Source organism: Crocodylus siamensis, chromosome 1 (genome assembly GCF_052110815.1).
Source record: "Crocodylus siamensis isolate JL-2025a chromosome 1, ASM5211081v1, whole genome shotgun sequence".
Classification (NCBI taxonomy): Eukaryota; Metazoa; Chordata; order Crocodylia; family Crocodylidae; genus Crocodylus; species Crocodylus siamensis.
This window is the reverse complement of record NC_143395.1, coordinates 292,195,903-292,222,379: the sequence shown is the minus strand read 5'-3', so window position 1 is coordinate 292,222,379 and position 26,477 is coordinate 292,195,903. Positions and strand designations below refer to the sequence as shown.

The following is a 26,477-nucleotide window of genomic DNA, read 5'->3' as shown; positions in this document are numbered from 1 at the left end:
GAGTCCTGCAGCTGTGGATACTGGGTGTCAACAGCTGCGCAGTGTGGCTGTGATGTCTCAGCCCTGGGGACACACCACACATCCCTGCAGTTGAGAGACAGCAGCAGCTGCCATCTTCCAGCTGCAGGCATGCTTCAGAATCCACAGCTGCCTGGCATGGCCAGGGCTGCGAGTCCCCTCCTCTGGGGGGGCTGCCAGCCCCAGCTGTGCATCCCTGTGGCTGGGAGCCCAATCAGCTGATAGGGCTCCCAACCACTGAAGCAGACTCTGCTACACATGCAAATTAAAGCTGGATAGCAACCAGCTATAAAGCCAGCACACATTTTAGAACAATACAGCTAGTTGGAGCTTTTTATGGTGCAATTCTTAATTTGCCTGTGTAGCCAGTCCAAATTAATAGTGTAATTAACCTGGTCATTTCATGTAGAGTGGACCTTAGTTCTGGCCCTTGCATTGAGACTTCAGTTATGTGATTACATAGTGTTTCTTCATGGGATCTTGCCTCATTCCATGAATACCGTGGAGAGCACTTGCTGAGTAAGTTGCTATTCAACATTTTGATTTATTCCCATTGGTCTGTGGGTGGCCTCAAAGCTTATTTACTTCAAGTTCTCATTTACCTTTTTGTCACACATGCTTACCAGTTTATTCTTTTAAAACAGTTCTATATGCTTAAAGCATTCAGCAGATACTCTCTGTCACTTGACCAAAAAGACTTGAATTAAAAACCTAGTGACATTATAGGATAAATACTACTATGTAGCATTTAAAAAAACCCAAAAAACACATGGAGGTATTATATCAGAAAATCAAAGCAGAGTTTGGCAAGTAAAGTGTCATTAGGATACACAGTTTCTGAGTTTCAGAAACAAGTTGCAATAGGTATGCTTTGAAATTAATTATTTTCAGCTGCTTCTACCATGCATTCCTGCCGCCCTGGTTTAAAACAAGTCCTGAACATAACAGAAGATGGTAGTTTGCAGTTGTTTTCATTCATTCCTTTACTGAAATAAGGAAATAGTCCATACTGGTTATATATTCCTAATGAAAAGTGGCAAACCATTATTTTGCACTATAAATACAAGAGCTCCATTCTTCTCTGAGAAGTACAGTGAAATTTTGAAGTCAGCCACATTTTAAAGAGGAACGCTGCCAATGTTTTTCATTTATTGTTTGTCAGATTCCTCTGGCTCTCTGAAGTTGCTAGGAAAATGTTTCTTGGCTTTAATCACTGCACGGGAGCAGATTGGGCTTTTACATCTTTTTTTAAATGCTGTATTTTCCAAGCAAAAGAAAACATACTCCTACAACAAGAACGGTTTATCATCCATGCACTTAAATATAATTTTCCAAATATTTGTATGAGATCCAAGAAAGTCAAACATCTGACTTTATAAGAAAAAAAATAGCTCTTGCTAAAGCTTGGCTTGTTTAATCTCCAATACCTGAATCTAAAAGAGATGCAATTCAAGCACGGAAGACTGTTATTCATGTTAATTGGATTCCTGTCATCTCTTGTACAAACTGGCATCTTAATGGCTTGATAATTAAAACACAGCTGAGAGTCAAGGTAACTGAAGTACACATAGTATGACTATTAAGTCTACCCACTGGACATTTGTAATGTATCATGTTCCAAACATACCTGCTGTTTTAGCATGGTAGCAGTGAACTGCAGTGATTTAAAGAATTAGTAATGCAGAACTTCAGTCTTCCTGTTTTAATTGCTTCCTACCTGACCCTTAACCTTAATTTCATGCATGAAATAAAAGAAAAGGTTTTAAAATCTTCACATAAGTAGAGAGGCCCCACTGTCAGAAGTGGAAACCAGAAAATGCCAAACATTAATCCCACCTGCCATCATTTATGAATCATCAGCATTAGACCAGTGACATTAAACAAGTTTTTGGCTTCTCCAAACAAGCCTTCACTGCAAAGCTGATATGGGCCCTTCCTGAGTGCTGTCTCCAGCACCATTCCATTCACACACAAACTCTCTCTTCCTAGGCTGGGTGATGCCAAGAGGCTCATTAATGAAGATGTGAAATGCTAAGAATAAGTAATTGAATGTAATGGGATTAGGGGAAATCCACTCTGAACTTTACAGTCTACATGCATACAAGCATAACAGTCTACAACTGTGGACATTAAATGAAGCTCATGGACTGCACCTAGTTGCTGCTCTCTCTCTCTCACATAATCTAGTAGAAGAAAAGCTGCCATTCCTGTTTCATAGATGTTAGGGGCTGGAAGAGACTTTACAGATCATTGGGCCCAGCCCCCCTGCACTTGGCAGCAAAGACTGCTGGGATCTTAGAACACCTTGCACAAAAACAAACACTCTTTGCCTTTCAGTCTCTTGCACTGCATTTCCCAGCAATCTCATCCTCAGGTGCCATCTGTACTGGTAAATAGTACCAGAACCCTGGACTCCTTAGCTGAACCCTAGATTTTAGGCTGGGGCTTCTTGTTGGTAGTTAAGACTTTTCCTTTGGCTTTGTTTTTGTTCCGCATCTTCCAGTGCCTCACTCCCCAGGCCTCAAAGGATGAGAGACTAACATGTTTCCTGCTTCTAACCTCCACTAGGAAGATCAAATCAGTTTTAGTCACAGCTGGGATGCTTTTTAGTGGCTGGGACTGTATCATGACATAAGTATTTATTGGAGTTAGTTCCTAGTTCTTCATCAGTTGCCCATGGCTGCCACCTCCTGGTATAAGTAGAGTTTTAATTTCATGTGGCTTCTGGGAAGACAGCCTCCAGTCCCAATGAATACTGTGCAATGGTAACCAGACTCCTGTACTACCTAAAAACCACACTGTGAACACACATATATGCTTTGCTAATACTTCTTGTACAGAGCCATTTTTAAACAACAAGATTAATTTAGAAGTGAGAAGCCAAACAGAAATAAAAATGAACCATGACTTATTGGCAGGCATGTTTTTCCCAACTCCAAAAACATAGCTCAAGCACATATCAAAAAACTTTCCTGTTTTGATACTACAGTTGTTTTCTCAAAGCTATTCTAAAGGAGGTATCACAGTCCTGTTCAGTGTTACCAGGTGTTCTGCCTCGTTACCCGAATGACTGATTTTTGGGAGTGGTCCTTACATAAATACCCTATGAAAATGTCATGGTGTCATCCACTGATGAACAGCTGGAAAGTATCAAACTATGATGTCCTACAAAATCATCAACAGAGCAGTCTCACCAGAGGACCAATGTTCTGCTGAGATCCCTACAGAAATATTCAAACTGCATTTAATTTCCCAGGCCAAACTATCAATAAAAGTTCCTCACTCCAACCAGAGAGGTGCGCTCCACCCTCAGTCACAGAACATATTGATAGACCGACAGTATTGGCATTATTTGCAGTTGTCCCGCGTCAAATTCTAATGCAAATACTGGTCAAAGTCTGGCCAGCTGTTTGGCATTTACCCTTCAGCCACCTTCCAAGCAAGGTGGTCTAATCAGGCTGAAGCAATAGTGGTTCATAACAATCTTTGTCTGGCTTACAGAGTCCGACAACAGATGCATAGGTCAGCCTCTAGCAACAGCTATACTGAGATGCATAAAGCAGATGGTACTTTATGCCCCATTAAAAAAAGCAGCACTGCAGGAGATAGATGCATAGTATGCAGTCTATACTTGGAACCTTCCAGCAGGCATCTTCCTGGACCCCAAGGTTTTAGACTGCAATAGGGGGCCTGACTGTGCTCTCTCATACAAAGGCTGAGGTTCAATTGAGCAGCCACATGCAACTTTATATCAGCAGAGCTGTTAAAGTGCACTACTGAACTGGCCACCATTGCACCCCGCCATGGGTTATTTAAAAACATGTGGGAGCCTGACAAAGTCCCAGCCAATAGGAAGCAGGAATCAGTACATTGCTTTGCAAAACTAGAGGTCAACATTCAGACTGCAGCAATTGCATTATTGTCAGTTTCTGGGAGTCTTCTCAAACTCCCTCCCTGCCACCAAGTGTTTTCTTGCTGGAATTCAGGTACTGAAGTTTCATAAATGCTGCCTACAGCAATCCAGTTTCAATAATGTTTATCAACCATAAACATTGTGCCTGCCCTACGGATATTAGATATTACACCAAGAATCCAAATCACCCTTACATACTGCGCTCCTCTTAGAGTGAGCGACACGTAGCTCAGGAAGTGCCATCAGCACTATGACCTTGACTATGCCGACTCTCCTCAGGAAATCAGCCAGCCACCTGAAATCTACAGTTGACTGCTTTGAGACAAAAGCTCCACACTCACTTTCCATCTCTCCTGGACCAACACCAAGGCTCAGAATCTGGCAGATGGAAAAGTTAGTTCTGCAGAACAGCTGACTTAACAGACCCTCTGTTGACAGAGATAAAGAATGCATCTCAGCTCCAAGCTGTATTCTTTGGGCAGGTGACTGCTGAATGTACTGGGAAAGACTGCTTTATTGAGTCTTTAATGGCTTCACTGTGGAGGATATAGAGATTATGTAAACTGCAGACTGACATGAGAAATCAAGACCCACAAGATCATGTCCTACGTATGTTATTGTATGGATCAGAGGGGTGGACATGACTGAAGAGCGGCTTTCGGAAACTGGAGACATTTCACAGAGACTGGCAATGTTGCAAAACTCTTCCTCAGATAACAGATCAAGAACATTTCCAGGTGATAATTGTGGATATGTTAGTTCATCAGATACAGAAGTTGGGTACTGAGACCCCATTTTCTTTATGCAGGATACAAGCAACTCATTTATGTCAATGAATATAACTTATATTAGGTTAATTAGTGCTCTGACTATATTAACCATTCACAGAATATCAGCCTTTAGGTTGTACCAGAGTCATCTCCCCCATACTCGTCCTCATTCAACTGCCTTCCCAGCTTTATTGTATATAAACACCCTACAGTGGAGAAACACCAGGCAGGTTGTTTTAGGACAGTGGTCCTCAACCTGTTGCTTAAAACAGGAGAGACCCACCAACATTGTTCATCACATCAAATTTTGTTTTTCATATATACCCTTTAAGAACAGCAAAGCATGAAGTTTCCCCACAGCTCTTAATTTGTCCAGTAGTGTTGTCCATGGGTCAGCAGAGATTAGGCACCACTGTTTCACCCCATGCCCAACTAGCATTGGAATCTATTTGAAGGCATTAAAATTCCCCAGTTTTAAGACTGTACTAACCTAATGTTAAGCCAAGAGAGCATAGGTGTTGTGCCTCCACCGACAACCCAGACAGTGAAAAAGACGATAAGAAGAGTTGTTGAGAACATCATTTGATGGGAGTAAGTAGCAGTATCTCGTATGGCCAAAGCAAATGCCATGGCTCCCCTAAGACCTGCACAGAAAGAAAGGAATGAATGAAGTGAACTTTGTGAATACAAGCAACAGCCTTCACACCACTTTCTTTCACTTTCCTTTGTGGATTTTAATTACACAAATGCAAAGAAAAACAGACTGATTTGACCATTTCAGATGGTCAAAGTTTGTATTGGATAGCCCTATATCAAATCTACCCACCAGTGACATTTGCGTCATACTGGCAGACAGCAGAAACAGTCAGTGTGTGCTGGGATCCACCTGTGCTCAAGTGACCATGGTTCCTTAGATATTATAGTCAGCAGGCTTAGTTACAGCTATCACTAATTAATTATTTATTTAAACTTATACCACAATTAAGAACCACGTACCTAAGCCCTGGAGACAGCCCTACTCTTTTATACTCCCCTGCCTTTTTTTTTTTTTTTTAAAAAAGGAATCAGCTCTGATTTTTACTTATTGAAAGAACAGCATGGACCAAAACTTCCAGGGGAGGGGAGGGAAATGTGAAAGATACTGGTTGTCAACTGAATCAAGAAAGAGAAAGTTGGAAATCAAGAACGTCCCCGAATTCAGAAGAGCATGCAAACCTTTCAGTTTATTCCCACAGTTCAGACAGCAACGTTACTATGAAATAGTTATGAAATGGAAGAGTATTCTGGGTAATCACATGCTTACAAGCAAACATATATCCCACTAGGTTGCAGAAGTCCAACTGTAAGGCCTAGCCAGGCAGCAGTAACAGACCCATTTGTAGTTTAAAAAAAAATATGGCATGTTTTCTTTGCTAAAGAAGGAAATGTACTTGTGTGAAAAGTGAGAAAGTAGAGAAAACTGCCCTATTAGTAAAATATCTGGTTTACTTCAGACTTTTTCTTTACATCTAAACTATTTTTCAGGGCAGCCATATTTATGAGAGCATTTGCCCTGCCATTATGAGAATATTCATTCCTTTAGGAATGAAAAAAGCAAACTTTTTTATTCAATTTTTCGTTTCATTTTTGAAATTTCACAGATAAAACATTTGAACAGTATTCATGTTAATTTTGCAGGTATTACCTGGCTCCCAGAAATCTAAAAATTTCTATCAGATGCTTTGTAAATAACCGTGAAGCTGAAGAATGAGAGATAAAACTGTATAATTACAGCTAAGTAAATTTCCACGGCACTATTATCATATATACTTTTGAAGAGAAGGGCTTTTATAAAAGGCAAAGGAAGGATTTTACAGAAGAGGAAAATATGTTTACACAAAACAGAAATATGGGGTCACAAAAACTTTACCTGCAAACATCATCATATGCTGAAAGTTCCAGCTGATTTTGTGCCTTCTGCCCAGATTCAATAAGAAGGAGAGAGGGTAGATATGTGCAGCTCTACCCAAGAAGATTGCAATCTGATTATAAACTGAGGTTAAGGGACCAATTGTCTTAACATCAACACCAATGGACACCTGATTTAGCACAATATTAGGCACTGCATGTCTAAATCAAAAGTTAAGCTACTCTTCTACTTAGAAATTAGAAATTACTTAGACATGTACACATATAGGACCTGACAGTGAATCAAAAAATCTTTTTTGTAGATTTATTACTTAGTATCTTATTGCAGTATGAGTTTCACACGGATCATATAAACCAATACTATTTGATATAGACTGAAATTGACAAAGAAATATTGATATTTGCAAACATAAAAATAAGAAAATTTAAAACAATGCATCTTTGAAACCTCCCCCCAACCCTCCTCAGCTTGGACTTTGTGTCTCTACTGAAACTGATAAAAATAGCAGGGACCTCAGATTCCAAAAAGGGCAGGTTTAATTATGGGGCAAGTTAAAGGAAAATAGCAAGGGGTGACCTCATTCTGGCTCTATTAGGAAGACGAAAAGTTTCCTAATGGTGAGTGAATGATTAAAAAGCTAGTGATGATCCTAACTGGCTAAAAATTCAGTAGCACTACACATCAACGGCATACTTTCAAAAAGGAATTTGAGATTGTTGAAAGAAAATTTAAGCCACTTCATGGCCAAACAGAATAAACTTTTCCCCCCCTCACCCTATTCACTGTGCTGTGAAGCATTTGAGTACGCCAATGAACAAATACACAGCATTATTTTCCTTTCACCAGCTTAAGAGATATTTCAATGAAACTCTTACAGGAACATGAGGAACACTTAGGGGAAAAAAACCCCTAAAACAAAAAAATCCCCCCAAAAACCCACACAGCTCTAATAATTTGCTTTGGTAAACACAAGTTTCAAAATGAGCTGGAGTTCTACTCATAAGAAATAGCAACAAGAGAAGCCTGGCCACAGGTTTGAGAACAGAAATATTGAAATGGCAACATTAGGAAGGGGAGGTATTCTCATTTCTTATCACATTTACAAATGTATCCTTTCAGGGACTGTGAAGCCCACAAACATAGCCCTTATGTTCAGTTTATGTTTGTGAGGCAGACGATTAGGATGCAGTTAATGGTACAGGGTGCTCCTTCCCACCCACCAGCCTCCTCTGCAACTATGGCTGCTGCTTTTCCTCTTAAAACTGTAAATACCGCATCTTGCCAAAAAAAAAAAAAAAAAGAGAGGAGGGTGCAGCTCAAATGGATTTTAAACAAAGAGGAAAAATAAAGACAAGAAAATATGACATTATGACACATTATAGAAGAAGTCTTTTTTCTGGAGAAAAAAGAAGAATCTCACCAATCAATCAAAAGCCAAGAGCACATTTGGAAGGGGACACTTCCATTAGTCCTGTCCTGAAGCTTAGTTATTCAATTCCCTTCAGAAGATGCAGTGGCACAATGCAAAATCCATGCTTGGTTCAGGAGAGAATCTGCTCAGAAGCAGAACATTCTGCCTTCGGTAACCAAAGAGAGCAGAGTGAACCCAAAAATCCAAAACTTGCCCACTTGAACTTTATTTAACACTTCTGTATAACTGGGCGAGAAAGGCAGGGATAATTACAAAATGTCGGAGACCCTTTGTAAATAAGCAGTTTCTCTCAGCACATCAAAAAGTGTGGGAAGCAGAAGGGCATCATGAAAAAAATCACATGGTCAGTTTCATCCTATTTTACCAAAGCACCAATGCTGACAAAGTTTCTTGGTATTCAAAAAATGAGATTTTTTCAGGACCTTGCCTCCTAAAATTAACGCAAGTCAAGTAATAACAGCTGTGAGACACTAATATGATTTGCTTATGTTGGTTTGAGTATGTACACATTTTGAAGCCCCATTTCCAACCAGAAACAACCCAAGATCCAATGCTTTAAGCTCCATTATTATAACTGCAGAGATCACATTTGTATTCAGCATCACATATATGGAAAGATGTAGCAAATACTTCAAAGCTCTTGGAAACTATTCACATACATCACAGCCCTGGGGCTCGGATGCCGCAAGGTCATTAGCTCTGCAAAGGGAGCTGAAGGTTGTTACTATCCCTGCACTTGTACCATATTGCAGGAATAAATACCCAAGGCAAATACCATGCCCTCTCTAGGCAGCATGAGGGGTCATGAAAGTGCAAAAGACATATTTTTTTTCTGTACCTGATAACATGAAAACAGCTTTGTCACCAAATGGGAAGCAAGAAAGGATACAAAAGCTCCAATGATGAAAATTGGACTGAATATATGTTTCTGGAATGTAAACAGGGCTAAACCCATGTAGGAAAATATGAAGTTCTCAGCCAGGAAGTGCAGTACCTCAAAGAGCTGGGGAGAAAAGAAATATTTTCAGTTACTGTGCAAATCTTCAATGTAGGAAAGTTACTCGAAAAAAAATCAACACTATCATACTTTGTAGACAATGGATGCATTCTCACCTGCTTAGTTCGGCTCCTGGACTCAACTGACAGGTTGTTGTAGGTATAATGAGCCTGGGTAATTCCACAGAAGAGAACGGCTACCACACCTGTTGACAGAGAAGGCAGGATGGGGAGAGGGCTTACTATCTCAATTCAAGTAAAAATATGATTTCTATTTCCATTTCCCTTTCCAGCCTTCACTATGCTCATGGTTTAATTCACTGTTCTTTAATTCTTAAGATTTTACCCCTTGTGGAGATATTTTTGGTTGTATTGTTGGCCAAACATTTTACTTAGGCTAAGTACAGACAGTCAAAAAGCCCTAGGCTGAATTAATATACTTTTTACAGGTTACTCTAAGATGTGCGGATTGCACCAATAAGCAAGTGAACAAACATTCACTTCTGATTCTGCAAATGCAGCCACATGCCTGCCATGGCACAGGCCAGAAGCCAGGGGGTGCTAACGCATGCCTCCATGCTCAGCTGGAGCAGACCACTTGGGCCAAAATAGCCCACCCACCCCGAAAGGGAAGGGTTTGCAGGGGAGGTGCAAAGCATCCTGGGATGCTGGGGGACTGCGAGTTAACTTGAATACGGAGAAGATTTGGGACAGAAGTTCAATAAACTGACTTAACCTACATCAGTTAAGTCTGATACTACTATAGCCATCCAGGTTTATCTTAAACTGCTTTCAAACATTTTAAAACCAGTTTATGCACATTGACCTTCAACTGTGTTACAGACCTGAACTGGTTTCCGATCACTTATACCAGTCCATGTGCAATTTCTCTCCCTAGCCTTAATGTCAGAAGTCATGGCTCACAGCTAGCACACACCACAGAATCCTTTCAGGCCCTTTAATGCTGCTTAAATAACAGGCCTGGCACTCTGCCCTTATTCCAAGGGAAATCCTATAAACCAGGTACTCTTAGGCTAGCTCTCTAGCTTGCAGTTCCCTGTTTAACAACCATATCCAACTGTGCTGGTACTTCTAAGTTCTTCTACTTTGGCAAACTGTGACAACAGCTGATTAAAGCAACTCAAAACCAGTATCCAATGAAGTAGCTATTAATTGCCAAAGAGAACCCAGTATCTAGGAAAATGAATTAACATGAGAGAGTCCCATGTGCATATTTCCTTAGCTAACCTTAACCACTCTAGAAGATCCAGTTTATTCCCAGCATTGTGATTGGGACAACCACCACATTTGCTGCAGTCCCTGTATCTTTACTTCAAAGGCTCTTTTCTAGCAATTGCTGTCAACCTTTTTAAGGTTTCACATTCTTCTTTGATCCTAAGCTGTCAGCTCTGGGGAAAAAAGGATCAGGCAAGCCTAGATGGAGCCAGGTAGGTAGTTATTTCCCTGTCTATCATAAGTAGGGATTCTGGTTTTCTCCGATTAAAAAATCCCCAGTTTTTAGACTGAAAAAAGTAACCCCAAATCCACATTTTTCCGTGATTAAAATGAAACCCCTTATCAGTAGTGTTTCATTTTAAAATCACAGAAAAATGTGGATTTGGAGTTACTTTTTTTAATCCAAAAATTGGAGATTTTTTTGTTTTAGAGAAAACCAGAATCCCAGATCATGAACTCCTTTGAAGCAGTTTATACCAGCTGTGTTTCCTGTGCCATTGTTTCATTTCCTGTTGTTTTTTCCCCTCTATGAACAGCTTCTTTTGACTGAACTGCTTGCAGTCAGTCATGTTAATATCCAAATGGATAAAATGAAGGACATAAAAGGTTTGTTGTTTGCTTGTTTTTAAATAAAAATCATAACCTGCTCATTCTATACAGCAAGTTAGAGATAATCTCCCCCTGTTATTCTTCAACAAAATATGCTACAGGACAGAACTACATGGTTCTTATGAAGCAGAAAACACCTAAATCTAGGGGTTATAGTAACTGTTGAGAGAGTCAAATGGGATTTCTTATCAAAAGAAATTTGCCTTTGACTTAAGTCCAAAATTGACAACATACAAAATATCAGATCAATTATATTTTTCATTGGAGATATCAGAGGTTATTACAAAACTATCTAAAGTTGCAAGAGTCACAGACTAGATGGTACAGAGGTAACTAAGCAGGTACAAAGGAAAAAAAAGGATTACAGGTAGGGATCAGAAGCATTAACTAATAAAAAAGAAAGACCGACTCTTTGGGAAGCCAGTGTGGGTGTTGTTAGTGTGGGTACAAGATTAACGTTAACCCTGTTTTTGAATCAAGATCTAACATACAGACAATAAAGGAACCCACATTTTCCAGAGGTAGCATTAAAAGTGTCATTAAAAGCAGGCTTAACAGGGAAGTGAAAAGTGGAGATGGACAAATGCTTGATCTTTCTGCACTTGAATTGTGAACTCACCTGTAAAACCACAAGCTTCAGCTAACAAGAATGTGCTCCAGGACATCAAGAAAAAGAGAGCAGTCTCCAGCAAAGGAAAGCAGTGTAGTTTGGTAAACTTGGTCACTTAAGCACTTGGTTAAGGGGTCAAAAACTGGTTCCTTTGGCTGAAAACTAGTACAGTTACATTCACTATTTGCCAAAAACCCCTTGTGCACAATGTGTCAATCTGAAAACCAGGAGAAGGCTGGAATCACAAAACCAAGCATGAGGATACTTCTAAGTTTTTCCTGTAACTGTGCAGATACACATGCCAGCTTGCACATGTTCTGGTATATGTTATTAAGAAATGCAGCACAATTACATATTTAACCAGGCACACACAAATAGAAATGACTATACTAGTGCCAGTAGCAACAACTAGATCTTATGTTACATTTTGAGATCTACTGAGAAAACCATTTGAGGTCAGCCTTATTACTCCTATTTTACAGCTTGGGCTGGAGGTCTAAAGGCTAACGTCTTATGGTCACTGGGTTTTCTAACACTGTATAAGAAGCTGTCTGGATTTTGAGTGCTTCATTGCACACCCTGGATATTACCTTGTTAAACTGGGGAGAAAAAAAATGCACTCCTTAAATGACAAATACAAAATGAGTCCAGCTGACAATTACATGACTGAAGAGTTGCAGTCTTTTTCCAAGACGTACTTAAAATCAGACAGGCATGCTCTAATGTGCCACTTTTCTACTAACCTATACACTATGCAAATGTATAATTTTAAGACTGAATAATTCACCTTTAAAATGTGGTAAATTTTACATCTTTGATGCAAAGAAATATCCCAAATTCACTGAGCTAGAAAGAGTATGACTTCAGCCTCATGATAAAGACAGTCAGCTGAAAGGTGAGACACATCAATTCTGGCTCTTGCTTCAGTGAATTTTTGCTACCATCTCTTCATTGTCATCTTCCTCATCCTAAACGGTTCTTTTCCAGCCAGAAATGCTCAGTGAATTCAGTAAGATTTGTGTTGCAAATGAACAATGCATGACTGAACTTCCAGTATTTAATGAACCCATCATGACAAAGAAGTGTGGATTCAAGCTAAAACAAATTATATATAAAGATTGTTAAATACCAAGTCCTCACATTTCCTTAAAAAAGGTCTTCTAAATAATCTTCCTGTCCATTGTCAGATTAACCAGATTTCTTCCCATTCATCAGTAACAACAGCTATTGCAATTGCTTCTATGCAAGTATTCATGTAATTTACCTGTCTATTAATGATATTCTGAAGTTGAACAGAAGCAAGTAGTTCTATGTAACCACTGATGGCCCCACAGGCTAGTTTGTAAACAACTGTGTTAAAGTCTTGTTAGCTGGTTAAGCTTCATAGATCTAAAAATTCAGAATATTAAAAAGGTACCACAAGTCCTTTTATCCTTTCTTCTTTGTGCGTGTTCATTATCAGGATCATTATGGGGATCTCAGACACCTGGTCTTATGTGAATGTGTAATAAGATACATTTCAGAAAAAATACTCTACAAGATGAAAAGTTATGGACCTGATTTTTTAATAAAATATTGCCTTCTGATTCTTTTTAAGTTGGTTTTCTGAAGTATACCAGATCAAAGCAAATCCAGCTGTGGTTGAGTAAGCATATTTAGAGGTGAAGGTTTTGAGTAGTTCATTTGATGAAGCATCATAACCTCTTATTCACATCACATTTAAGACCTAATGCCTGGTCCTGAAACTGGATCTACACAGAAAGACCCTGTGCACCTGTGTGAGGTCCATTTCAGATCAAGCAGTAGGATCAAACTTGAAAGTAATGGGAAAGGTCAGCCAAAATGGGGTATAGTATTATAGCAATACTAATAGAAATAAAAGTTTCATTTGAAAAATATCTGATATGAGATTTCCTGCAGAAAGATTAAATGTAGGTCCCTCAGCAGGAGATCAAAGAGTTACTTTTTATGCCTAGGTGCATAACGCATGACGAAAGAAGAATTACTCACCTGTACCATATGGTCTCAAAAGCAAATTTCCTTTCATGATAAAAATAGCATCTTTTTAAGAGCTGGTTTACATGGCAATGCTACCCATTGAAAACAATCAAGATGTAATTCAGGCCTGGCTTGTGCTTTTAAATGTTATCAGTATAATAACGTTTGCTAAAAGAGGTCCGTTTTAACTGATACACCAATAAAGCCAGAGCCTGGAAATAATCATACAGATATAAATAAAAGTGACTTACACCGGTACTTTTTGTTTACTGTACAAATAACTAAAAGGTGACATATAACTGCTGACCATGACTTTATAGAGGGCGTAGAGTAAGGTAAATCATGTTCGGCATCATGTCGGCTAAGAAGGGTTGAAGTGCGTGAGGGCCAGGATGCTGGACCAGAAATTAAGGTTTAGTGTTCATGCTCTGACACTTTGGAAGAGCTAAAACACCAGAAAGGATATCAGAGCTGTCACCACCCCTGTCACTGCTCCCATCATGAAAGAACCGCTGAAAATTCCAAGGAAAACCCCAACCGATTTGAAAAATGCTGCTGCATCAAAAGCATGGGTGTTTTCACCTGTTGGCTGGTAGGCTACTATAGATCTAGGGAGAAAGAAAGACATATAATAATGGTGGTGTTATGGACGACATCAAAATCTTTTACTCTTCCTCATTAGCAAGGGGATTCTTTATTTTGCTACTCGTATTCTACACACCAATTCTCTTCTGTCTGACAGCTATGCTCCTCAAAGCAGTTCACAAAACAGAATGCATTAGAATATTTTTTTCAGACCCCACCTACATTTGTCATAGACCATCAACAGAAAATTGTTTCTAGCAGTGGGCATTTTTGAGAAATTTCCATCGCTATAAATTGTTCTGGGAGAAGCAGCAGTGCAGCCATTCAAGCCTGCAGTTGCCCCTTTTCCACAGATCAAACATCAGTCTAGGGAAGGTGCGGGGAGCAGAGGTTGTCCGACTCCTCCCGGGTCTAGGGAGACTGGAGTAGCAGGGCTTAAAGTGCATTTAAGGGGGAGCTTCTTCCCCCAGAGCCATTTCAAAGCTGGTGGCCAAGCCCCGGAAGGAGGCTGTGGGCAAAGTAGTTTCAAGTGCTGCTTTGAGAGGCTGAAGTGGGAAGAAGATCTTCTGGAATGGGCATATTTCTTCCCCCAGAAGAAATTGAAGGAACACGTGTATGCTCATCATTTCTACTGGGAGAACAGTGATTCTTCAGGTAGAAATGTAACACCTGACCGTGGCCATAGTAAACCTTAACACTAAAACAAAGATACAAGGATTTCACACAGCGGAAGTTTAAGCAGTTACTTACGAAGACAATACAATGGCAACAGCATCGTTCAGAACACTCTCCCCAAACAGAAGGGCGTAGAGATCGACATCAGCATGCAACTCATTAAATATTGCCAGCACAGTAACTATGAAAGGGATAAGAAAAAAGAACTTTCAGTCTTGCTTATCGCCGTAAGTGGCACTAGAAAATATTATTTGGGGGGGGGGGGGGGGGGGGCGGGGAAGCAGGCTGGGCAGTGTGTAGCACGCCTGCCTGACTCTGTCCCTTGCTCCGTTCTAGGGCTGATGCATGCTGGTGCTGTGCGAGTGGCAGTGGTAAAGTATGTGCTGGGGGTGCTGGGCATGGCACTGTGGCGGTGGTCACCTGCTCAGTTTGTGGGGGCTAGGCCCTGTTAGTCTCAGCCTTCTGCCACCTATGCTTATCCTGCCAGTGATTGTGATTGTCAGCTGGAAGCAGTAGACATTTACCAACTTGTTTGGAGAGGCCAAAACCAAGAACTGTGATACAATTTCAAACCAGCATCAACAAGATTTTCATCATGTTTAATTAAGAGCCATACTACCTAGGCAAACTGACTGCTGAAGATGGATTTTTAACCATTTTAGAAAAGTCTCGATCATATGTGGATCTGCCATGCATGCATGGGAGTATGCAAATGTACAGTTTTTCTAGGAAAACCTCAAAACCATTGGGTTATAACATAAATGATTCCGTTCCGTCAGAGCTGTGTTCTTTGAACAGTACAACTCAGTATTCACATTTGCAGTGAAAGAGTTAGCATAAAGCTGTGCACTGGTAACTACACTGTCTCATATATCTTTATAACTTCAGTCCTTTTTAAAAAACATTACTGAAGTATTCAGGCAGGAACAGACCGGGTGTTATACACGTAAGCATTTACTAACTGAAGCAGAGGAGGATTAAGTTGCTGAGCATTCGAAGTAGCCTCTTTAAAACTGAACTGACTGACAGCAATATTGATTTTATGACATGCTATAACCTACTGACTCCTGACATTCTTCCTACAACTACAGATGATAACAATGACCTCCCTCTTCCTTGATAGGTTTTGATCTCCAACAAGCTTCTTTTCTTCTGCTAATTGTTTGCCTGTTACCCCCTGGGAATTTCTGCCCACTCCAATTTCATAGCTCTACCCACTGCTCTTGACAATAGCTGCGTTGGCTTTTCTCTTCAGACCTGACAAAGAATTCCTTCCATTCATAAATTGTCAGGCCAGAAGGGACCTTGGAAGGTGCAAGGGGCTGGACCCAATGATCAAGCAAAAAAGATAATTAGGGTCAGGTGACTGTCTAGTCTCCTCTTGAAGATTTCCAGGATAGGCAATTGCACCACCTCTGGAGGGAGCTTACTTCACAGTCTGGACACACTGACTGTGAAGAAGTTTTTTCTAATGTTGAACCTGAATCAGTCTTCCAGGAGTTTGTGGCCATTACTCGCAGTTTTCCCCTTGGGTACCCTGGTGAACAGTTGATCACTGAGCCCTTGGTGTACTCCCCTACTGTAGCGGTAAGCTGCTAACAAGTCCCCTCTCAGCCTTCTTTTCCTCAGGCTGAAGGTCCCAAATCCCTCAGCCTTTCCTCATATGGCTTGCCTTTTAAGACTCCAATCATACGGGTGGCTCTTCTTTGGACTCTCTCAAGCTTGTCCACATCCTTGTTAAAGTGTGGTGCCTGGAAGCAGTACTCCAGCTGCAGTCTCACCAGCTCATTCAGAAGCTTGTCTAAGTTTATCCCATCTATGCAGTTGGTCCAATAAAAGATATTTTCTCCAAAACATTCTTGCCTCACACAATTCCTGGTTCATCACAGTTACAACATTACTCTAACACTACCCTTCAAAATAGAAACTTCAGTCTGAAGCAGAGGAGAATGAACCTGTAAATCCACGTGCTACGTACAATGTGGTACAGCACACAAACATGTTACTGCAAGGTAGGCTAAAGGTGCGCACATACAATGCACCAGCTACTCCACAGCGATAGCCAAGGTGCATTCTTCTTTTCTGTTGCAAATTCAGGGCAGCTCCCCGTTCAGTAAAAATGGGATAATCTGCCAGGCTTTTGCCATGGGGCCAGAATATGCACATAAACTTTTAATTTACAGGGTAATTAGCACATTGTTAGTTCACACCCTAGATTACCCTGCAGTAATTTTCAGTTTCCATATAGAAGAGAACAGAAATGGAATGCAACCACCCTCAAGTGAAAATCTGTGTCAACTGCTGTGAGGTCACAAACACATTTATCCCAAAATGTGCCGTTTGTAGGATCATAGGAAAGTCGGGCTGGTAAGGACCTCAACATGGTCATCTGGTGCAGCCCCTCCTGCTCCTCCACTCAAAGCAGGAGCAACCCTGATTAAACCATTCCAGCCAAGTTTCTATCCAACCTGCTCTTGAAAACTTCAAGGATGGAGATAACTTCTCTAGGTAGTTTGTTCCAACGCTTGACCACCCTCACAGTCAGAAAGTTCCTCTTAATCTCCAACTTAAATTTCCTCTGCTGCAGTTTGAGGCCATTGCTCCTAGTCTTGTCCCCTATGGCCACAGAGGAAAGTCTATTTCTACCCTCTTTATAAATCGGCCTTCAGGTATTTGAAGACTGTTATCAAATCCCCCCATAGTCTTCTTTTCTCCAGGCTAAATAACCCTTATTCTTTTAGCCTTTCCTCATACATCTTGCTTTCCAGGCTACTAATCACTTCTGTCACTCTGTGATGGACTCTCTCCAATCTGTCCACATCCTTCTTGAAGTACGGGCCCCAAAACTAGACAGAGGACTCCAGGTGAGGCCTCACCAGATGGTGAATAGAGATGAAAAAAATTGCTTCCTTTGATTTGCAAGGGACACTCCTGTTAGTACAGCCCAATATGTTGTTGGTTTTCTTTGCAACAAGACTACTCAAATTGTTGGCTTATATTTAGTTTATGGTCCACTGTATCACCACATTCTTCTCTGCAGTACGGCAGCCTAGCCTCTTATGCCAGTTACCAGCACAGCTCAGTATGAACCTGTCAGATGCCATCAATTATTACATCCAGTATATACACACATACTTTGTACAGTACATAGACACAGCTTCTGTAATACAGTAATTGAAAATGAAGTAAAGTTTGGCTTGTTACTGTATATCCTGAAAGTATTAGCAATGGAATAACTTCAGTAACAAATTATACAGTGGGTACCTGGATCAGTAGCAGATATGATCGCTCCAAAGAGGAGACAATCTGTGTAGTAAAATTTATCAGAGAGTTGTCCCACCAACTTCATTAGTTTCACAACACCATACATGAGATTTCTGTAGTGAAAGCAGATAAAGCAGTACTTATCAAACACTTGGTGAGATCAAGAAAATAAAATCCTATGACCTCAGTCTAGGTAGGCCTTGCCCCATTCATTTTCTGTTTTGCATAGCTAGTGTTTGGCACCAAGCTCTTAATAGATTTTGCCTCATTGGTGAAGTCCAGAGTGAAGTATGTTTCAAAACAGGTCACCTAAAACTCAAGAAGTGAGACATGCAATCTGTCCATGCAATTAAAAGGTATAGTCCAAAGGACAGTTTTTCTTTCCAGGCATCTCATCCCAGAATTTCTCCTGCTTGAGTTTCTTCTGATAAACTATGTAGCATTTAGGAAAGAATTTCGAAGTCTAACAGCTGTTAAAGTATTTTTTCATCCTTTACAACAAAGTTGCCTTAAGCTAACAAAACAAGGGGGTCAGCTATGCAATGTAAAAGCTGTATACTTACAAATATGCTCTTATAGAACTCATCATGCCAGAAATGTGTGGCAATGTTAACAGGGTAAATACGCACAATCCAAAACTACTTTAATCAAACCTTTTATTTTTTAAGGTATAAAGGGAACTTCGTTAAAAGTCAAGATTCTTACCAAAGCCATTTCCTATAAAAATATTTAGCAGTCTTGTCTGGTGACTATTTAAACCAAATGAACTGAGTTCTGAAGGAGTCTAGAACTGGAAATTCAGATGTAACCAAAAAGAAATTAAGTTATTATCCTGCTCCTATGGTCTGGTACTAGGAACTTTCCTAAGACGTTTCCCTGAATCATTTTAGGGCTGACATTTTTCTGTGTGATATACAAATAAAGTCCTAATTAACCTTCTTATTGGTAGAATTCAGAACTTTGGGGAGATAAAGCACTTATTTAAGCAATTTGAATCTGTGCATACAAGTTAAATTGTCTCTCAAAACTCACTTACCCAATAATGAAACAAGAGACTGCAGTTCCTAAAAATGCATAAGCCAAAATAGAACCCAGATTCCTGAAGAAGTGTCTCTGTGTAAAGAAAAAAATAGCACATTAAAGCTATGAAATGTGGAAGGCAGATAAAAACTCAGTTACCAATGAAGAGTGCAGCACAGCATTTCAGTACATGGAAACTGTCTTGTGCAGTGGGAGGAAATTAGTCTGAATATTACAATATAGATTTTATGATATGTAAAGTTGTTGAATGTGCCACATCTGAAGTTGTTTTAAAGCTTATGTGAATCTGGCTGAGTGAAAGACCTCTAGCACACTGCATAGGTGACTGACAGGAGGTCGCACCAGCCTCTTCCAGTGGGGGGCCAAGGTGGGCTAGACAGAAAATAGGGGGGTCTGCACTGCACTGGGAGCAGGGCAGTAGCTAAGGTGAATTTTGGGGTGGCTATAGCTTAAACCCCGCCCCCGTCAACGCAGCCCCTGGTGACTAACATAATAGACAGCTATGAGTTTAAAAAGAAAGTAAATGGATGGGATAACTCCAAGTCATAAAGTACAGTCCAAGAGTTCTACTCTCCGATGTTTAGGAGGATCCACAGCACAGGCTGGTTTTGGGCCCCTCCAAGTAACTTCCTGTAACATATGCAAATGAACACAGAGCAATTCCTTTACAGATATTATTTAAATTTATTTAGCTTATTCAACAGCAATGTTCAGAGGGAAACACCACTGCAATATGATATATGATCAATACAACATTATATGTACCGTACTTTCTCACATACATCACATCCTGGAATAAGATACACACGCTGTTTTAGAAAGGGAAAATGAAGAAAAAAAAAGATTTTTCCTTGTAGTAACTGAGTAGCAGCAGCTAGGGAGCTAAGCCTGATCATTGGTCTGCTCCCTGTGTATCATCTGCCGGCTTTACTTTTGCTTTTGTCCAGTAAGTGACAGAAACTGTTCTTACTGTACTTCTTTCATATAAGAAGTACAGTCCAATTTCTAGCAGCTGTTTTTTGAGAAAAAGTGTGCATTGTATGTGAGAAAATAATGGTATCTGGTAGTAAATAATAATACTATCTAACAGTCTAGACACAGGGTACAAAACTTTGTGGTCTTACAGGAAGTACTATTAAAGGCTCTCTTGCAGGCATCACTAATGGAGCTTGTGCACTTAGACATCAGTGACTTAAGTGAAAAAATGACTTTTTTAGAAAGTAAGCTTACCTTCTTTAAGCTGTAACCAGCATGGAAAATAATAGGAGGCAAAAGAATGTTGAAAAAAACTTCTGGGTCAAATGTTACCTAAAAAGCAAATGTAAAAGTTAATTAAAAAGAATGAAGAATATGCCAACTTCCTGTCATAAAATCCTTAAAATGTTGCTTTCAGAAATGGTTGACTTTAATTTTCTAGACAGTTTCCTTACAACAGGAGGTAACAGTATAAATGTATAAAAGCAAATCTCATGAAGATTTCCATGGTGACCAATGTTTGGACATTTTTGACATAGCAGTATAACAAATTCTAGGTTCTTCAACTGTTTTTAAGCCGCCCACCTTGGAAATCATTTCCTTCAATAAAACAAGCTCCAGTTCAAATAATGCTAGGTAAGATCCCCTGTGTTGGTAAAATATGATGCTTATGCCAATTTCTAAATACTTTTTCTTAATAGTTGCAATGGTATTTTTTTAAATACAGCCTACATAGTTTGATCTATGCATAAAGTGACCCTGCACACAGAAAGCCCAGCTGTCAGATTCTGATCATCCATAATCCCAAACAACTTTAGGTGAAACATTTTTAAAAATAACCAGGTCAGACTGTACCGGGAAGAAAAAAGCTATGAAAATGAAGATGGCCGACTAATGTGTGTGAAAATTCAGTGATCACTGATCAGTGCTACTAGAAAACTTTTGTATTTTACTTAGGGTTGAAAGCTTGTATAAGATTCCCAGTGTCAGGTACTTTACTTTTGATAGGGGGGAGGATTAAGGGACTCATTCAGGAAACAAAAAAATATTAATAAGGGAGAAAAAAGGATTTAAAAAATATCTTAAGTGTTAGCTGCTTAAAAGCCCTTGCATTATAGAAGTGAGCTGGACCTTAGGTACTGTCAAAGCCTTAATGGGCTCCCTAAATGTTAGCCAGTTATTGATACGCTGTCTTGGTGATACGAAGCATATGCCAACTTCAATTAAAGAATTTGTGGGGGGAAAAAAATCAGGACACAACCATAGTTTTACCAATGGCATTGCAATGCTGAAAGTACTTCTGAATGGGAATAAATGATATACTTCTGTTACATTGGGAAATATGATAATAAAAACCATGCTAAACTCTCAGCTTTGACCGGGGTGCCAGAAGTCTCGGTAAAAAGAGCCGTGTGAAACAGGTGAAGTCCACATTGATCAATAACTAGTCACAAAAACCTCACCTTTCGCAGCATGTCATTTTGTTCTACGTTGTGGATTTTTCCAGGGCTTATTTCACCCTTCAGTGTATACTCAAAGAATTTTCCACTGACATTGATCAAGAGCGTCGTAAATAGTCTATTCTCTTGTGAGCAGCTGAATGGTTTATCGTGACCACTGGTTGAAGGAGTGCCGTACCTCAGGATCACCCCAACAATGAGTCCTGAAAGAGATTTTAAGAGCCTCTAAATACATGAATCAGTATCAAACTTCCCTTTGTGTCCGGTTTCTAAATTCTACTTCCATTCAGTAACTCACATATACAGGAAAATCTTGTGAACTATGCACAACCTAAGCATTTTGCAATGACCCACTACTATGGACGTTTCTGCTAAAAGGGGCGATACTCAAAGAAGATCGAGTTTGAGAGAGACAGTTTTCAATTTGACTAGCAAGGTTAAAATTTAAATAGAAAATGTTTTATTTTCCTAGTTTCCTCTTCTGTGGTATAGATTTGCCCTGGATACCAAATATTTTAAAACAAATCTTTCTCTCTTCATATTGTCATTATCCAATAATAGCAAGTACCTCAGTACTTTGCAAATAGCAAGGTTAAAATAGCCTGCAAATTATTCAACTGAAACAAGCATATCACATTTTGCCACATTTCATGTCTAGAACCAGTCAATGCTATACTTCTGCATCTAGTATTTCATGTATTGTCTGCTATTCTCTGTGTATTGCAAATTTAGCAATTAATAATTCAGAAAACAAACAACAAGAAGCCTTCTGGTTTTTAACCAAGGCTATTTGCTGTAAATCATTCCTATTTCAGATAGAACTGGATCTCCATCTTTCCCAAAAGTAACACTGCAGAGGCTATAGTGGGGCATAGCCTCTGGAAGCTGCACTAAAGCTTCAGAAGAAGATAAATTACACAGCTAGACTATAGACAACAGAATAATAATACCAGTGAAAAGTAAAGCATAAAGTATGAATGATCTTTGCCCTCAAAAATATTCCCTGATTTCTACAAACCCATTCATAGTATCTGACAAAGTAGGCTGTCTTCTACAAAAGCTTATGCCTCTCTGTCCTAGTTAGTCTCCAAGGTGCCACAATCTCCCCGAAAGAGGCTGAAGAAGTACCGAGTGGGGGTTTGGCTCAGCTCCATCCTATTCTACTTTGTACTGAGCCATAACAATAAAGGTTTTAATCCCACATTAAGAATGCACAAGAATGCCAACAATAAGGCTGTGGCTTTGATTGCGGCTACCAAAATGGAATTTACCATTAGTTTTGCTACACTTAAGTTATTTTCATCATCACTAGGGACCTACTTAATTTGCAGTTTCGTGGATTTCACAGAAACTGTGAAATCTGGGATTTTCCATGAAATCCACAAAAATCAACAAAAAGAAAACTTAATAAAAATCAAATGCTGGCTCCCCAGTGAGAGGCAGCAGTCCTCATTGCTGGGAGAAGAAGGTGCCGGCTGGTGGGGCAGCAGACAAGATGACAGCTTCTCCCTAATTCCTCCTCCCCACCCCCCAGGGCCTCTCTGCCAATCAGCACCAAGAGGCAGGGCCCCTGCAAAAATGCCTGCAAAATTGACTCTGTGCACCACAAGCAGGCCGCGAAAAACCCTTTGTCTCACCATTACTGAGGTAGGTCCCTAATCGTTACCTGCGACTAATCACCATTTCAGAGGACAACTGCAGGGTGAACACAGCAGTTTATTGATAAAAAGGGTCCCTTTGCCAGCAGCAAAAAAAACCCTGAACACCAAGTTTAGAAGTCACCATCACCGGCTGTGGGGCTGGAGCCTATGACCAGAGGCATATCATTCATGAGATCATAACCAACTAAAGCAAACCAAACTAATAACCAAAGAAAGAATGAAGTTTAAGGCTGGCTTTTTATTTCTATGGCATCAAGGTTTTGAACAGTCAAAAAGGAAAGAAATATATCCTTTTAAATTCAAACTAAGAAATCCCCTTTTTTTTTTTTTTTTTTAAATAATAACAGACAGCATGATAAATTACTGCAAGTCTCTCTTTCATCTCCATTTCTCTCTCCCTCCCTAACACTAACCCTCATGCACATACATACATGCAGCACTAGGTGGCAGTCGGTTGCTGGTCTTATTGCTTCCCTGACCAACAGAAAATGTTGGCTGTAGAAAAATTAAAAAGGCATTGGCAGATTATGTTACCTGTATTTTCCAAGCTCCCTTGCCTAGTATCCAGAAGAAGTGGTGAGTTTATATAGAACAAGAAGTAAAATTGTTTGCTTTAGGACTCAGAAGCAACAAGCTGGCACTGAAAAATCCAAATCTCTCTTTCTCTCTGGTCCCTGACACATTACATTTAAGACATGATTACAGTTAATCACATCTTGAATAATAACTTGGCCACGTATTCATTCAACTATTAGCATGATAAAACCAGGAATAAGTTATTACACAAAATGTGCGTAAGAATTGTGTCACTGGTTCCTATCATGCCTTTAGTTGATGTGCGGCTAGTACTGCTAGCCTCCAGAGCACACACCTGTGTTCTTCAGAAGCTGGGAGCACTGGTCAGCAAACTGGGTGCCCCAGCTGGGGGAGCACCCAACCACGGGAGCATAGGGTACCCCACCACGACTAGGACCTCTGATCATTGCTGGGGCTACCAGTCTGGGGGCTGTGACTAGGAGTCCTGTCAGTGTTTGGAGTTCCCAGCCGCAAGAGGACACCCTGCAGACCCACAGCTGGGTGCCCCAGCAATGACTGGAGCTCCCAGCTGCAGGAGCGCACGGTGTCCCCTGCAGCCAAAAGTTTCATCGGATGATCATGATCCCAGACTCCCCCTGTACCAGCATGATGGTGTGATGGGATCCGATGCTCAACCCCACAATCACACCTGCCATACACAAGGCATGACGGTTGGGATTGTGCCTCAGAGCCCATTGCACTTTCTTTCTAATGTCTGTCAGCAGCCTCTCCAAACACACATGCACATGGTCTTTATTAACACCAGTAGTTCAGATGATTATAAATTAACCTCTTAATCTCAATAATCCCAAAGCATTTTGCAATTATACATGAAGGACATTATAAAAATGTAGCAAACTGTGGAAAGTGGACTACAACAAAAGTACACTGGAAACAATACACAGGAGTACAGGCAGTGGACAGTCTAGTCAATACCGTTGTTTCCATTATCAACTTTGCACCATTCTCTTCCTTCACACATGCAGAAAGTGGTGAAAGAACACCATACCAAGCTTTTTTGGTTTGGGAGGACAATTTAAAAAAAAAATAGAATATTTTGTCTAATTTGGAATAGCTGGACTGAGCTGTATTCTCACAGGCTCTTTGCATAAACTGTATGTTATATACATAACATAAAAGCAGACTGTAGAAGGAGAAACGTACAGGGGGATTGTAGCTATAACATGATTGAGATTAAGACTTCATCTTGGATTTTTTTAAATTTTGTGATGTGAAAGCAAGGGGAATTTTCCTCTTTGAAGCCAACCTAAAAACTATGATTATCTACTTAGCTCACTTCAAAAACATACAGTGGAAAGCCCCAGAGCCTCCTTGCCAAGTCAGTCACTGCAGAGCTGGACATAATTGTATCATAGAACTGTATTTAACCCACTCTCCTGGGTATGTTGCTGTGTAATCAAAAAAGACAGTTATTTTACAAATTTTCAGTGAGATATACTTATTCCACTTTTAACCACTACTTTGTATTTAGAAGTCAAACCTACTTTCCTTAATCCTGAAAATGCAGATATAACTAATACAATATGAAGCGATATAAATCAAAGTGGGTATCTGGAAAGTACCTTAAATTCACATGCTTCTGAACTGAGTCAACACAAAACCCAGTGATAGTTACATGTGGTCTTATACTGCATAGGAATATCCGATTCTCTCCCTGACAGCACTCCCTCGTAGTCTCAGGCACTCTGTCCCATCAGAGTCTGGAAACAGCAAGCTGTAGCCAAGACTGAGTGTCTGTAACAGCTAGCAGTCCCTGCTCAAAAAGTTGTTCATCTTCTACCTTCTGAGTTTGCAGTAGTAGAAACGCATGAAGCAACAGAGCCTGACACAAGGCAGGGGCAGAAGACCAGTGCAGATGGAGTATAGTGACAAATATATAATTATATGTAGAAATAGATATGAATAAGCAAGAAAAGAGTTTCATACTATTTCATAAAACCAATCACCAGCCTAATCAGGATTCTTAGCCTTATTCCTTAATTTACTGCTAAAACAAATCACTAGAAAAGAAACCTGATCTTACAGAGAGGGATCTGCAATTAATCTGGGCCCAATCATTACATTTTCTACTAAAAAAAATCTGTAGGTATCTATATACAGGCATAACCTCAAAGACAACTGCAAATTCCATACTGTGTGGACACAGTTACAGACTTACAGCCTATCTTTTGACACAAAACCCTAAGGAGCCACTAAGGAAGCTAGTGAGGGACAGTTTATTTGGAGTTGTAGGAAGGCAGAGAAATTAATTCCTCCTAGCATTGCTTATGTTCTACCTAGATAATATAACTATACCAGATGGGAATGACTACAGGTAGATGGGAAATGGATTTCCAATCTGCTACTTTAGGGCTCCACCCAAACCCACACCTCCTTTCCAAAGTAGAATAAAACCAAGTTTCAAAATTTCCCGAAAACAAAATCACCTCCCCCTTCCCCTCCAAGAGGTATGATTGTGGGATTGAGTATCAGATCCCATTACACCATAATGCTGGTACGCGGGAGGAGGACAGGGTCAATCAACAGTTCTGTTTAGAGCACTTCAACTTCTAAACACATTTTGAAATGGGAAAAGCATCTCATAGAAGACCAAAATGTTTCATTCTGAAAAATGCCAAACTAGGTCTTTTTACCATACCAAAACAGATTCTTGTTTCTTTATAATGCAGTCAATTAGGTCAGTTGGTTAGAGCGTGGTGCTAATAACACCAAAGTTCAGGTAGAGGGT

The 26,477-nt window shown here is 40.0% G+C and overlaps 1 protein-coding gene across 1 annotated transcript in view; it reads right to left on the bottom strand.

Moving 5' to 3' along the window:
- Positions 1 to 26,477, bottom strand: part of SLC9A7 (solute carrier family 9 member A7) — a 105,898-nt gene that overhangs the window by 31,451 nt on the left and 47,970 nt on the right. The window contains 11 exon segments of the mRNA XM_090064713.1: positions 5,192 to 5,345; positions 6,611 to 6,722; positions 8,932 to 9,045; positions 9,156 to 9,244; positions 11,503 to 11,615; positions 13,944 to 14,099; positions 14,827 to 14,932; positions 18,016 to 18,128; positions 19,052 to 19,128; positions 20,287 to 20,364; positions 21,495 to 21,694. Coding sequence (XP_089920839.1) covers positions 5,192 to 5,345; positions 6,611 to 6,722; positions 8,932 to 9,045; positions 9,156 to 9,244; positions 11,503 to 11,615; positions 13,944 to 14,099; positions 14,827 to 14,932; positions 18,016 to 18,128; positions 19,052 to 19,128; positions 20,287 to 20,364; positions 21,495 to 21,694 — 1,312 coding nt within the window.